The 11,907-nt window shown below is 48.5% G+C and overlaps 1 protein-coding gene across 4 annotated transcripts; it reads right to left on the bottom strand.

Moving 5' to 3' along the window:
- Positions 1-2,867: 2,867 nt before the first annotated feature.
- On the bottom strand, positions 2,868-11,528 carry GHRH (growth hormone releasing hormone; the record flags this gene model as incomplete). Of its 4 annotated transcripts, none has more annotated exons than XM_079126528.1 (5): positions 11,015-11,528; positions 6,877-6,980; positions 6,563-6,667; positions 5,065-5,190; positions 2,868-2,997 (listed from the first exon to the last, which is right to left on the bottom strand). In XM_079126528.1, the coding sequence occupies exons 1-5, from the start codon at positions 11,111-11,113 to the stop codon at positions 2,979-2,981; spliced, it is 453 nt and encodes a 150-aa protein (XP_078982654.1). In that variant the 5' UTR covers positions 11,114-11,528. The 4 variants fall into 4 exon arrangements, with proteins under 4 accessions (XP_078982654.1, XP_078982657.1, XP_078982656.1 ...); XM_079126531.1 differs by lacking the exon at positions 11,015-11,528 and adding an exon at positions 8,320-8,950; XM_079126530.1 differs by lacking the exon at positions 11,015-11,528 and having other exon boundaries at positions 6,877-7,090.
- Between the last annotated feature and the right edge of the window lie 379 nt (positions 11,529-11,907).

An 11,907-nucleotide genomic window follows, 5' to 3' on the forward strand; every position in this document is an offset into this window, starting at 1 on the left:
GAGTCTTGGAGCCACAGGGTCCCCCACCCTCACCCCAACGGTCTCCAGCAATTTGGCCTCCTAGTTGTGTGACCTGAGACCCACTTCTGACCTCCCTGGGAAACTGGCCAGTGAGGCCAGCACTGCCTTCTCCAGAGGGCTGTCCTAGGGAGCCTCTTTGTGAACTCTAAGTTAATACAAACATAAGGGATTATCATTAAAAGTGACAAGTCCCCCATTGATTAGAGCTTTTCTTTAAGGGAGAAAAAATAGCACTCAGTCTTAAGTAGGACCCCCGCGGGAGTGGGGAGCTCCAGCGTCTCTGTGGGGAGACATTAAGTCTTTTAAGCCGCCATTAGTGTTGCAGTTAATGGAGATAAAGCGCTGGAGTTGTTGCCATCACGGTTTTTCCCTCGAAACCACAAGTAGCAGCAGGTCCCAGCGGTCATTATTTCATTTGAAAAACTAATTGGAAGTTAAGAAGGTCCCGAGTTTTTGTTTTTGTTGGGACAGGCCAGGGAAAGAGATGAGCAGGTGGGCCTGGGAGGGAGAAGGGGTCTTGGGTCGCCCCTGTCACTCTCCCATTCAGCCAGTCTCTCCTTTGTTCTGCTTTGGCAGGTTCCAGGCCTGCCGCCTCTCTTGGTTGAAGTGGACCGCCTGCCCTCAATGACCGGCCTTCTCCTCTGGAGGGCACTTTTGTTTCCCATTGTCCTTATTGTCTCCTCAGCTGAGCTGCCCTCCTGAGTGGCCCCCTGCAGAGCATTTCCCACGCTTCATATTCTTTCCCAGAGACAGCAGGTGGCTGAACCCTGTGCTCTGTGCTCTGTGTTCTGGTGCTGGGAGACAGGCGACCTGGCTGCCAGCCCCTCAGGACTTGGGTCGAGCCCTTCCCTTCCCTGGTGACAGGGTCCTAGACTGGAAAATGAAGGGTGTGCAGTTGCTCGTCACTGAGTCCCATCAACTTGAAGCTGCTGTGATTCTTTTTGCCCTTCTCATCAAAACACAGCCCATCATCCAGAATTCACAGTTATCATTTTTTAAAGGTTTGATTTACTTGCAGTAAAATGCATAAATCATAAATGTACAACTCAATGAATTTTTATATGTAACACTGGGAAAGCTGCTATCCAAATCAGAATATAGAACATTTTTATCACACTGGAAAACCCACAGATTCTGAGGGTAAGTGACACGTGCAGATACATGGCCCAAATGAAATGGTTTGTCAGTAGAAAAAGCTGGGTAACCACTAATGTGTCTCCAGGATGAGCATCCTTTTTAGCTATACTTCTTTGAGAAATTACTTCTGCCAGAGCTGTCCATGGCAATATAATATAAGCCACAAAGGTGATGGTACATATTGTAATGTCCACCAAAAAAAAAAAAGAGGGGCAGGTCATGGAGCTCAGTGGGAGAGCGCTTGCTTAGCATATATGGACCCTGGGTTTACTCTCGGTACTCCAAAACAAAAACACCAGGCAAAACTAATTTTAATATATTTTATTTGACTTAACATATCCAAAATATTATCTTTTTTGAGGGAATGAGGTTTTGGGGATTGAACTCAGAGGCACTCAACCACTGAGCCACATTCTCAGTACTATTTTGTGTTTTATTTTGAAACAGGGTCTCACTGAGTTGCTTATGGCCTCTCTGAGTTGCCAAGGCTGACTTTGAACTTGTGATCTTCCTGTCTCAGCCTTCCTGTCTCAGAGTCCCTGGGATTCCAGGTGTGCGCCACCGTGCCTAGCCACGTTATCATTTTAATGTGTGAGCAATATAGAAATATTAAGATATTTGCATTATTTTCCATACTAAGTCTTTGAAATCCAGTGTTTATTTTATACGTAAAGCACATCTCAGTTTGTGGTAGCAACATTTCAAGGGTTCCATAGCCACGTGTGTAACGACCACCGTATTCGAAAGCCAGGTCCAGATTCCCAGTTCTGTTTCCTCTTCTCCCATTTTTTCTCTTGGCCCAGTCAATCAGACTTTGACCTCCAGTACTGAGCCACAGTCCCAGCCCCACTCCCTTCTTTTTGAAACACTTCTTCAGTCGGTCCCTGAGAGTGACTTTAAACATAGGTCAGATAATATTCTTCTGCTTAAACTCCCATGAGAACTTCCATCTCCCCCAAGGCGAGATCCAAGTTCCCACATGACCATATTAATCAAAATGTGTGGGAGGTCATTGTGAGGGACTAAGCTCCTACAATAGGCTTCAACAGATCTGACCAAACCAGAACAATAATCAAGCAACTTTCCAAAGGGGTGGTTTTCCTTAAAAAGCAGGAGACTCACAGTAACCAATAAAAGGGGCCCAGTCAACTGGAGATGGCATAAGGAAGTCCCCTCTGCTTTAATCCTATAAAGAAAGTATCTTTGAAATGACCAGCCTGCTTTTTCTTCCTTTTCAGCCCCTTTTTGGCCCATCATGCCACCACTACTCAGTTCATCGGAGGTCCTTGCAGGCTGCCACCCAATCCATGAGTCGCTGTGAAGAATCACCATTCGAGCTTTAAAACTTGGTTTGGTAACATTGGTTCCTGGTCTAGGAAGTGAGGAGGATCCCAGTACTTGCCGACTTGCCATGAGGCTGTGTGAGGAGCAGAGGTTATGTGGTTCTGTTCATGAAGCTGCTCAGCTGGCCTCTAAGTTGTTTTTTTTGTTTGTTTGTTTTTTGTTTTTTGTTTTTTGCAGTACTGGAACTTGAACCCAGGGCTGCACACATGCTAGGCAAGCACTATACCATTGAACTACATCCCTGGCCCTAGTTTTTCTTCTTTTTTTTTTTTTGTTATACCTTGTAATGCCGCTTTAGGAAATGTAACTATATAAGACATAAAAAATAGGCTGTAGATAAAAGAAAATTGAAATGCAGACCAGTATGGGAGAATTTTATTGTATTTACAAAGGAAAAAGTAGGTCAGAAGTGAAATAGGATTAACTGGATCCAGTTGTGTTTGGGCTGCAGGTGGTCCAAGCCTCAGGGGCAGTCTTCATCCTTGGGAATTCCTGCTACAGAAAGAAAGAGGCTGCTCAGTCTGGAGACTGCAGGAAGGGACGCCCAGAACCAGGTCCATGGGGCTGCCAGCCAGGAGCTGGCTGTCTCACCGTCCCAGGCAGCACAGGGTAGAAAGGAGGATGCTCACGCGTGTCAGCAAAGCAGACCCCATCCTTAGCCTCTGCCCCACCAACCAGTTCTCAAGGAGACCCTGGACTGGTCACTCCCCCTTGAAGAAGCCACTTCTAATCCCCAGAACTTCTGCCAGCCAAACATTCACCTCGCCCCCACCTCTCTGTCCATCTGCCACGGTTGAATAACCCACTGTGCAGCCCTTGGGTAAGCCCTGCTGCCTTGATGTTTTGAATGCTAGAGGGATCACCTCTGTCCTGCTCACTGTGGATCCCCAGCCAGGAGCCTGGCACACGGTAGTCACTGGATGGTAGTCACTGGATGGCCCTTGCAGAGGTGGGAGGGTGCAGCCCTGAACCTCAGCTTCCCTCCAGCCATGATGACACAGGGGTCAGGGGCAAAAATTGTGCCTTCCAAAGAGCTCTATGAAGCCTCTGGCTTGTGACCTGCCAGGGGGTCTAATAGGAGACAGAAGGTAAATGATACCTGAGAGGCCTGGCATAGCATCCTTCTTAGAGTCAGTGGTTTTAGAACCCAGCCTTTGGGATTTTAGGACCACGCTAACCTGCTCCTTCCTTGGAGGAAGAAATTAGGACGTCACCTATTGCTGTGGGCCGGGAGTTGGTCTCCAGCCCCTGGGTCTGCCTGTGGCCTGCTGCTGCTGGATCTCCACTGGCTGTAGCTGGTGCGATCTCTGGGCGCTCAGTGTCCAATAGCTTGGGAAGAGGGTGCGGGAGGACTTGCAGAACCGGATCTGCTGAAGAGGCTGGCGTGGCAGTGCCTGGGCAGAGTCATGCTGGGACACGCTTATGCTCCCCGTTTAAAATCGGGTTCTGAGGGCTGGGTGTGGTGGCACAGGCCTATAATCCCAGCTACTCAGGAGCCAGGGGCACCCCAGCAACTTAGCGGGCACTCAGCATCTCAAAATAAAACTTTAAAGGATGGGCCAGGAGAGAGCATCCCTGGATTCAATCCCCAGGATCACAAAAATAAATGAATAAATAAAATAAAATCAGACTCTAAAAGATAGCAGTTATTCTCCAAATACACACACAAAATGGCGGTTTTGTGTAAAGACATTCCAGGGAGGACAGCAGATTTAGGCCTGCCAGACTCTGACTTGAGGCCAACTGCAGCCTCTTTTTGCCTCACTTTTCCTCTTCTGTAAAATGGGAAAACTCATTCCTGATCTTCCCTGACTCCCCGTGGGAATATGTGAGTCAGTGAGATGGGTCATGACTGTTGTGACTGTCTCTCCCACTGATGACAATGTGCTGATACACACTGGCTTATATACCACAGGGCATGGGAAGGCTGGCCCGCCTTTGACTTTATAGTCTTGTGAGCTTGACAGAGAAGCCTGGGCATACCTCTCAGATCACCTATGTGGGAATCACCTAGGACATTTGTTTAAACTCAGATTTCTGGGATCTGGCTCAGAACCTGTTGTGAGTGACATTTTAGGGCACAGACACTGAGATTAGCCTCTTTTTTTTTTTTTTTTTTTTTTTTTTTTTGGCGGTACTGGGCATTGAACTCAGGGCCTTATGCTTACGAGGCAAGCACTCTACCAGCTGAGCTATTTCCCCAGCCCAGCTTAGCCTCTTGATATACACTGGACATACAGCAATCTCTGTCACCTGTCACACCCTTCCTCTCCTTCCTCTGTTCTTTATTTTTGAGACAGAGTCTATTCTGTCCACATTTGTCTCAAACTTATAGGTTAAGAGATTCTCCCATCTCAACCTCCCAAACAGCTGGAACTACAGTCCTTCTTCTCTTCTTAATGTGTGTAAGGAAAGAGCTTGTTTGCTAAGCTGAGCCCCTCACCTTTGGAGAGAATGGGATTCTTTCCTTTTACCTGGTAACCCCAGGGAAGGAGCCTCTGCGGTCACACACACACACACATACACACACACACACACACACACACACGTACACACCCCTACCTGTGCTTCTGCAGCAGTGCCACCAAGATGCTCTCTAGAGCTGTCTGCTTTTGGTCTGCCCACATGCCGTCTACCTGGCGGCCAAGCCGAACCCTTGCTCCTTGCTCCTGGTTCCTCTCTCTCTCTCTTTGTGGTTAGAAAAGGAGAAAGAGTTAAGGTTGGTATTAGGTAGGATGGGGACATGTTGGCGGGCATCCCTATGCCTAATTCAATATCTGATGTGAATTCTTACACACAACTGAATTCAGTATTTAGGGAGCCACGGTATGAGCTATTACCTATATATATATATGTCTGACTTGATATGTAAATGTACACAGTTGTAAAAATCCCTCACAGATTATTAACTCATCTGGCAGACACCAATGGCAGATACTATGTTAACCAAATGATCAAATTTGCCATCCACTAATAACCCATGAATAATGGACAATGCCTCCTGATACCGGGCACTAAGAAGGACATACCACCACCTGTGCGGGTGCATAACCTGAATCTAATTATGAAGCTCCTTTGTCTGGTTCACTGTGAGGGATGGACTATATAGAGCATCGACTTTTACTAGTCAAAAATTTCAGTGCCACAAAAGTCTTTGGAACTCCTCCGGATTAAGAGTAACTAATGAGACCTGATGACTAAATGAAACCTATGATCCTGGACAGGATCCTAGATCAGAAAAAGAAATAATTATAAAGGGCATTTGGGGATGACCTGTGAAATATGAATATGGAGTGTAAGTGAAAATTATTCTGTGATAAGTGCTCGAGGCATGTGCAGAAGTGCTCGAGGGTAAAGGTCATGAGGACAGCACTGTGCTCTCAAATGGTTCAGCAAAAATGATATTCAAATAATAATAATAAACATGTGTATGTGTTTGTATAAATCTATACCTAGCTATAGACATATAAAAAGCAAATGTGGAAAAATGTTAGTAATTGTTGAATACAGGGAAGGGCAGATGGAAGTCCATTGTAATATTGCTGAGACTTTTTTGGAAGTTTGAGATTTTTCAAAATGAAGTGTAAAAAAATATACAGGATGTGGAATCCAACTGTTTGGATCCCAGTTCTGCTGCGATTTGGTTCTGTGTCCTTTAGAGATCTTTAGTGGATCTGTACAGTGGGTACAGATTAGCGGATCTGAGTCCCTACTTTGTTGGGTTGTTCCAATGATCAGAGAAGAAACTAAGAATGGTGACTTACACTACCAGGGCTTCCCGTGTGCCTGGTACAGTGCTGGCGTACATGTCCTGTTCAGTCTTGTTTCTGGCACAGAGCCATGATCAAACGGTGCCTACCATCAGCAGGTACCGATAGAGCCTTGCATTGGGAGAAGCACACAGGGGTAATTTGAGGCTTGACATTGGGGTCCCTCTGCTGCGCAAAGTCCAGCAATGACAGATGCTAAGTCAGGGAAGAGACCAATCTTGGTCCCTGGTCTCCTACATCAGGCCCCCAAACTCTGATGCACAACAGTGTGGGAACAATTTTCTGCTTACCCCTGCTGCCTGCTCATGATGTCCTGCAGCAGCTTGCGGGCAGACAGCTGGCCCAGAACCTTCCGGTAGCTGTTGGTGAAGATGGCATCTGCATATCGACGCATCCTAAGTGAAGGAGTTGGAGGTCGGTGTGGGGGCAGAAGAGTGGACAATGGGAGCTATACTCACCACGTCTCTGCGAGGTCCTTCTGTTGCCCCCTGTCTTGCTCACCCACAGACACACCCTGGCTGAATGACCTCTGGTACTCTGTCTGGTCCCCTCCTTGAGATGGGCAGGGATGGCTCAGAGGTGTGAAGATTCAGGAGCGGCTTACCTGAGGGGCAGAGAGGGGGACGGGGAGCAGTGGGCGCCGATGCTGAGGGTCAGGATCACAAAGAAGAACACCCAGAGTGGCATCCTTGCACCCTGGGGAGGCACCTACAAAAGAGCAGGAGGGGATAGTCAGGGACAGCAGCCACAGCCACGGGATGCCCTTTGCCATGAAAAGTCTTGGTCTTTGTCCTTTGGAAGCTTCAAGAAGGAGAACCCAGACACTGAAAGTCAGACAGACCTGGGTTCAAGTTCTGCCTCTGCCAGTCATCAGCTTTGACTTCTCCATCTGGCAAATGGGCATGATAAAGCCACCTGGCCACCTCATCAGGGAGAACAGAAAAACCAAAGACAGTGCTGAAATCCACACTGCTGTTCAGGCCCAGGAGATAAAACCCAGCCTTGTGAGGGAAGGCAGAGGAGAAAACGCCTTCCCTGAGTGCCACTGTGCCACTGTTCAGTGTGGCTGTGACAGCAACAAGCAGGGGTAAGAGCTCAGCTGTGAGACGGACAAATTTGAATTCAAATCCTGGCTTTGCTGTCACTTAGCTGTGTCCCAAGATGAGTGGCTTCACCTGTCTGGGCCTCAGTTTCCCTAACCACAAAATGGAGATGATAACTATCACCTATATAAGATTTGTGTGAGGATCAGGTGAATTGAGGCACCCGAGGGAGTAATGTGGCACATAAGGAACTCTCTAGAAATATTTGCTGTGGTCACCTAATATTGACCCACTTGGAGGACAAGCTCAACCTGTTTACTTTTTTTGTGGGGTCAGAGGGACAGGAGAAAACTTACAAATCTCTCTCCAGATGCTTAGATTTCATGGAAGGAGTTTTAGTCCTGGAAAGGATCTTAAGAGTCCAGAAAGCCAGTGTGGCAGAATCTTCACATAGGTGGTGTAATTACCCTTAATTGGAGCCTGTTGACATGGTGCTCTTCAATTAGGGGAAGAATAGTTGGCAGGGCAAAGAGCCGCCCCAGCTGGGGAAGGCTCACTGCTGTCAACTCAGACCTGCCCTGGTCCAGAAGAGCCGACCTCGGGGACTCAGCCACCACAGAGCTGGGTCTTCTCATCTCCCACGGGAGCCTTCTCTCCCAGCAGGATATCTGCTCCAGGGTGATGCAGCCCCATCTGGAAGCAGGGCCAGCCCCAGAGAAGGCAGCAAGCCCTCCACTCCCACAGTGGCCTCACATGGCTCCTTTCCTCCCCTCTCCCTAGTCCTGGGCTCACTTGTCCCCACTTTCTGCAGACTCTGTGGTCTCCACTAACCCAGGGACGCCTTGGGCTCTGGAGGAGAGCCCATGGAGACTTCTCACTGTGACCCAAGACCCCTGCACCTCCAGAGCCAAAGGAAGCAGCTGTCAGGCATCAGTGGTCAGACCTTCCTCGAGGTGCACCCCTCCTCTCCAGGGAGCCTCCAGTTCCTGCCGGGGAGCACTCACCGTCAGTGATTGGCAGGGAACTCACTACCTCCCGTCTGTTTGTTTCCAGGCAGTTCTTATTGTGAGGATGTTTTTCCTCTTTGTGTCTAGCCTCCCAATACAGTCATGTGCCATGTTTTGGTCAACAACAGCCCACATATACAATGGTGGCCCCACAAGATTACACCACCTAGTGATAGAATCTTCGCTATCTGGGATCATATAAGCAGTCTATCACGTCTGCGCCCTGATGAGATTGCCCAAAGGTGCATTCTCAGAACACATCCCTGTCACTGATTCATAACTGCTTGTTAGACATTTGCTGTATGGGTCAGAACTGAAGCTAGAGAAAAGGAGAACCTGGTATCTCTGCCCCAGGGCTGCCTCTTTCATATCTGCCTGCTGTGCCACCCAGAGATTCCGCACCTGCACCCATGTGCTGAGCCCTTTGAATACACATGCACTTGACCGAGGCCTTTGCTCCTGGGTTCAAGGGCCTGCAGCCTTCTGTCCTCCTCCTCACACCATATCACACCTCTTTTCCCCACCTGGTCTGGGCTGCCTCTCAAGAAGTGGAATTTCTAAGCAAGGAGGCCCCCTTCACAAAAACCACTGAGTTTTCTGCCCCCCAGAACAGCCTGGCTTTCTTGGTGTTTTACTGCCCATCTTTTAAAGCTTTGGGCTGATCACTGCTTTTCCTGCTCAGATTCCTTCCCAGGTAAAGCCCAGGCCCCTGCTCTTGGAGTGCCTGCCTCCTAGCCTAGGGCTGACACAAGTGATCCCAGCCCCCCTCCCCGCTGTCCTGCACAGTCCCTCACACCGACTCTGGAGTGGGTATTGCCACCCTCATTTTACAGTGGAAGAAACAAACCCAGAGAGGAGAAGGGCCTTTTTCCATGGTCCTCCATCACAATTAGCTTTGGAGTGGGCACTACAGAATCGGCCCCCTAATTCCCAGGCCAGCAGACTTCCTCCTGCTCCTCGAGGCCTTCTCATATACAATACCCTATTCACAGAGCTCCCTATTCATGGGCCCTTCAGACTCATCACCTGCACATGGGAAAGAGTCTGAAGAAATGGAAATCTTTTGCTCTTTGTCACTGGGCCTCTGAGGAAGTCAAAAGGGGATCAAACGGGGACACCTGCTTGATTGGCACCTCCCTCTGCATACCCACTGGTTTCACAGAGTTGAAAATAACCTTGTGATAAGGCAGATTCTGGGGGAGCCAGTCATAGAAGGCAAAGAACACCCCACTTGTTCAAAACAAGGCTGAGGAACTGCATATTCTGGTCAAGCAAGAAACTCGACATTTTCCATAAACCATATGCCCGGGGCAGGAGGCCTTCCAGACAGGCAGTAACCCCTGGGCTCTGCAAACCTAGTCCCAATCCATGGGCTTGCCAAATTCCACTGCACAGAGATGGGAACAACAAGAATGATCTAGCCTCCGGTCAAATAAAGACAGGTTGCATCACAAAGGATAAAATAGCTGTTGGCAGACACACCCCACAGTACAATCTAGGAAGATAAAATTCACTGAGTGACTATAACCTGAACCCAGCAACCACACTGACAGCACAAGGATGCCTCAAGGGCATTCTAGAGTTTGAAACTTCCCTTCTGCGTATGGATAACTTTCTGCAGTGCTAGTTCTGTGACTCCCTGTATCTGAGGTCCTCAGAATTCAGGTGCTTGATCCTCACCGGTTGATACGTTTTCCAGCCTTCCTGCTACAGATGCCAGGAGAATTTTGCAGATACCTTTAGCTCACAGCTAAAATACCCAAATTAGCAAGGTCACTTTTGAAAACCTAGGGAATTCTTTTATTTATTTTTTTATTTTTTTTACTTTTCTTAAATATCTGCTTTGGAATTGAGAACCCCAAAGCATTGATCTCTTGACCCAGTTTATAAACCACACCACCAATAGTGTTCCAAGTTAAAAATCTAAATTTGTTTTTGCAGTGCTGGGAAGGGAACCCAGGGTCTTGCACATGCTTGGCAAGTGCTCTACCACTGAGCTGCATCCCAAATCTAAGCTTTTAATGAGGAAGCACCTTGAACTGTCATTCAAAAGAGTGACACCCACCGCCTTCTGGAAAGGATTTAAGGTGAAACACGAACAAACAAAACACACTTAGGACAATTCAAGCCTGGATCGAGGGTCAGGCATGGGATAATGGAGGACTCCACAGGCAGATAATTGTGTCCAAAAACTAGACTAAGGTGCATGACTGCTATTGAACAAGAGAGGGAAACTTTATCAATTTCCAGGCAATTGTGTTGAATTGGTTCCAAGCGATCAATGGACGGTATTGATTTGCACAGCCACTTGGCTCCTCTCTGATCCATGGCAGAGCCCATTATGGACAAGAATGCATCCAGCTCATGCCTTGCCCCAGAATCTGCCCCACGCCCTGGAAGGCGCATCGAGACCTCCCTTGCCTCCGACAGACTCCTGCAACACCTTTGTCTGCACTTCTCCACGGGCCAAGGTACCACACATCCAAGCCAATCCCCAAATGGTGCCAACTACAGAAGGCATGCTCCAGAACCCCTAAGGAGGGGTCATTTTCCCCAGACTGGAACTCGATGTACTCACCAGTCCTTGGTGATGATGGCGATGGCCCTCTTTGACTCAGTGTCTCTTAGTTGGTGAGATTGTCAACTTTTCTGGCCCACATCCCGCCCAGCCCCCAGGGCCACCCGTTCTCACCTTCCAGGTGGCAGGTCTCCCTCTGCTATGAGGCGCTGTTCCAGTTCCACGGACCTCGGGCTGTGCGTTCGCTCCGGCGGCTCTGTGGCGCTCCGTCATTTATTTATACCTTCATTTTCCTGAGCGTTGTCAGCGTCACGGAATCAATTACCCACAAGTCAACCCAAGCACCATTTTTAGCATCACACGGATGCCCTAACAGGGGGATGAGGTGTTGCCCCTTGCAAATCAGGACTTAGAGCAAACTTGCCCTTTATCTTTGGGGGCGGGGGTGAGCAGAGTATGAAGTTGTGGTGTTTTTCTGAGAGGAACAGAGAGCACAATACTGCCACTCTAATAATTGAGGGACTCGTAACAGCGAGACTCCAAGGGTTCATTTATTCTCAGAGATAAATGTGCCTTTGGAAAAGTTCCGTGTCTGTTTTGTCCGTGGGTGACTTTATTTCACTTTTGGGTTAGACAACATTACCAATAAGTGTCTGTCTCCCTTAGTGAGGAAAATCGTTTACTACCTCCCTTGTCGTCCAATTATCAGAATTTTCCTCTATTTGATTTGCACCTGCAGCCTTTGCAGGCCCATTTCCAAAGCTAGCCCAGGGAGCAGCCCAGGGAGCAGCCGGAGTCACTGCGGCGGAACGTGCATTTGCCTCTGAGAAGTGTGAGGCGAGAGGAAAGAGATGGAAGACCTGGGGAGAGTTGTTATGTTCCAGACTTTTCTAGTCCATAACTAAGGAATCCTCAAGAATGGCATTAAAGTGTACCAGGCTCTTGTTCCCCAGGTGGCTCTGGTGGAGGTGTGGAAAGAGCTCTAAGCCTGAGTACAGAGGCCTGCCACCTCTCTGGTGCCTGTCAGTCACCACCTCTGTGACCCTCGGCAAGTTCCTTCTACACTC

Source organism: Sciurus vulgaris (genome assembly GCF_902686455.1).
Source record: "Sciurus vulgaris genome assembly, chromosome: 2".
NCBI classification, from domain to species: domain Eukaryota; kingdom Metazoa; phylum Chordata; class Mammalia; order Rodentia; family Sciuridae; genus Sciurus; species Sciurus vulgaris.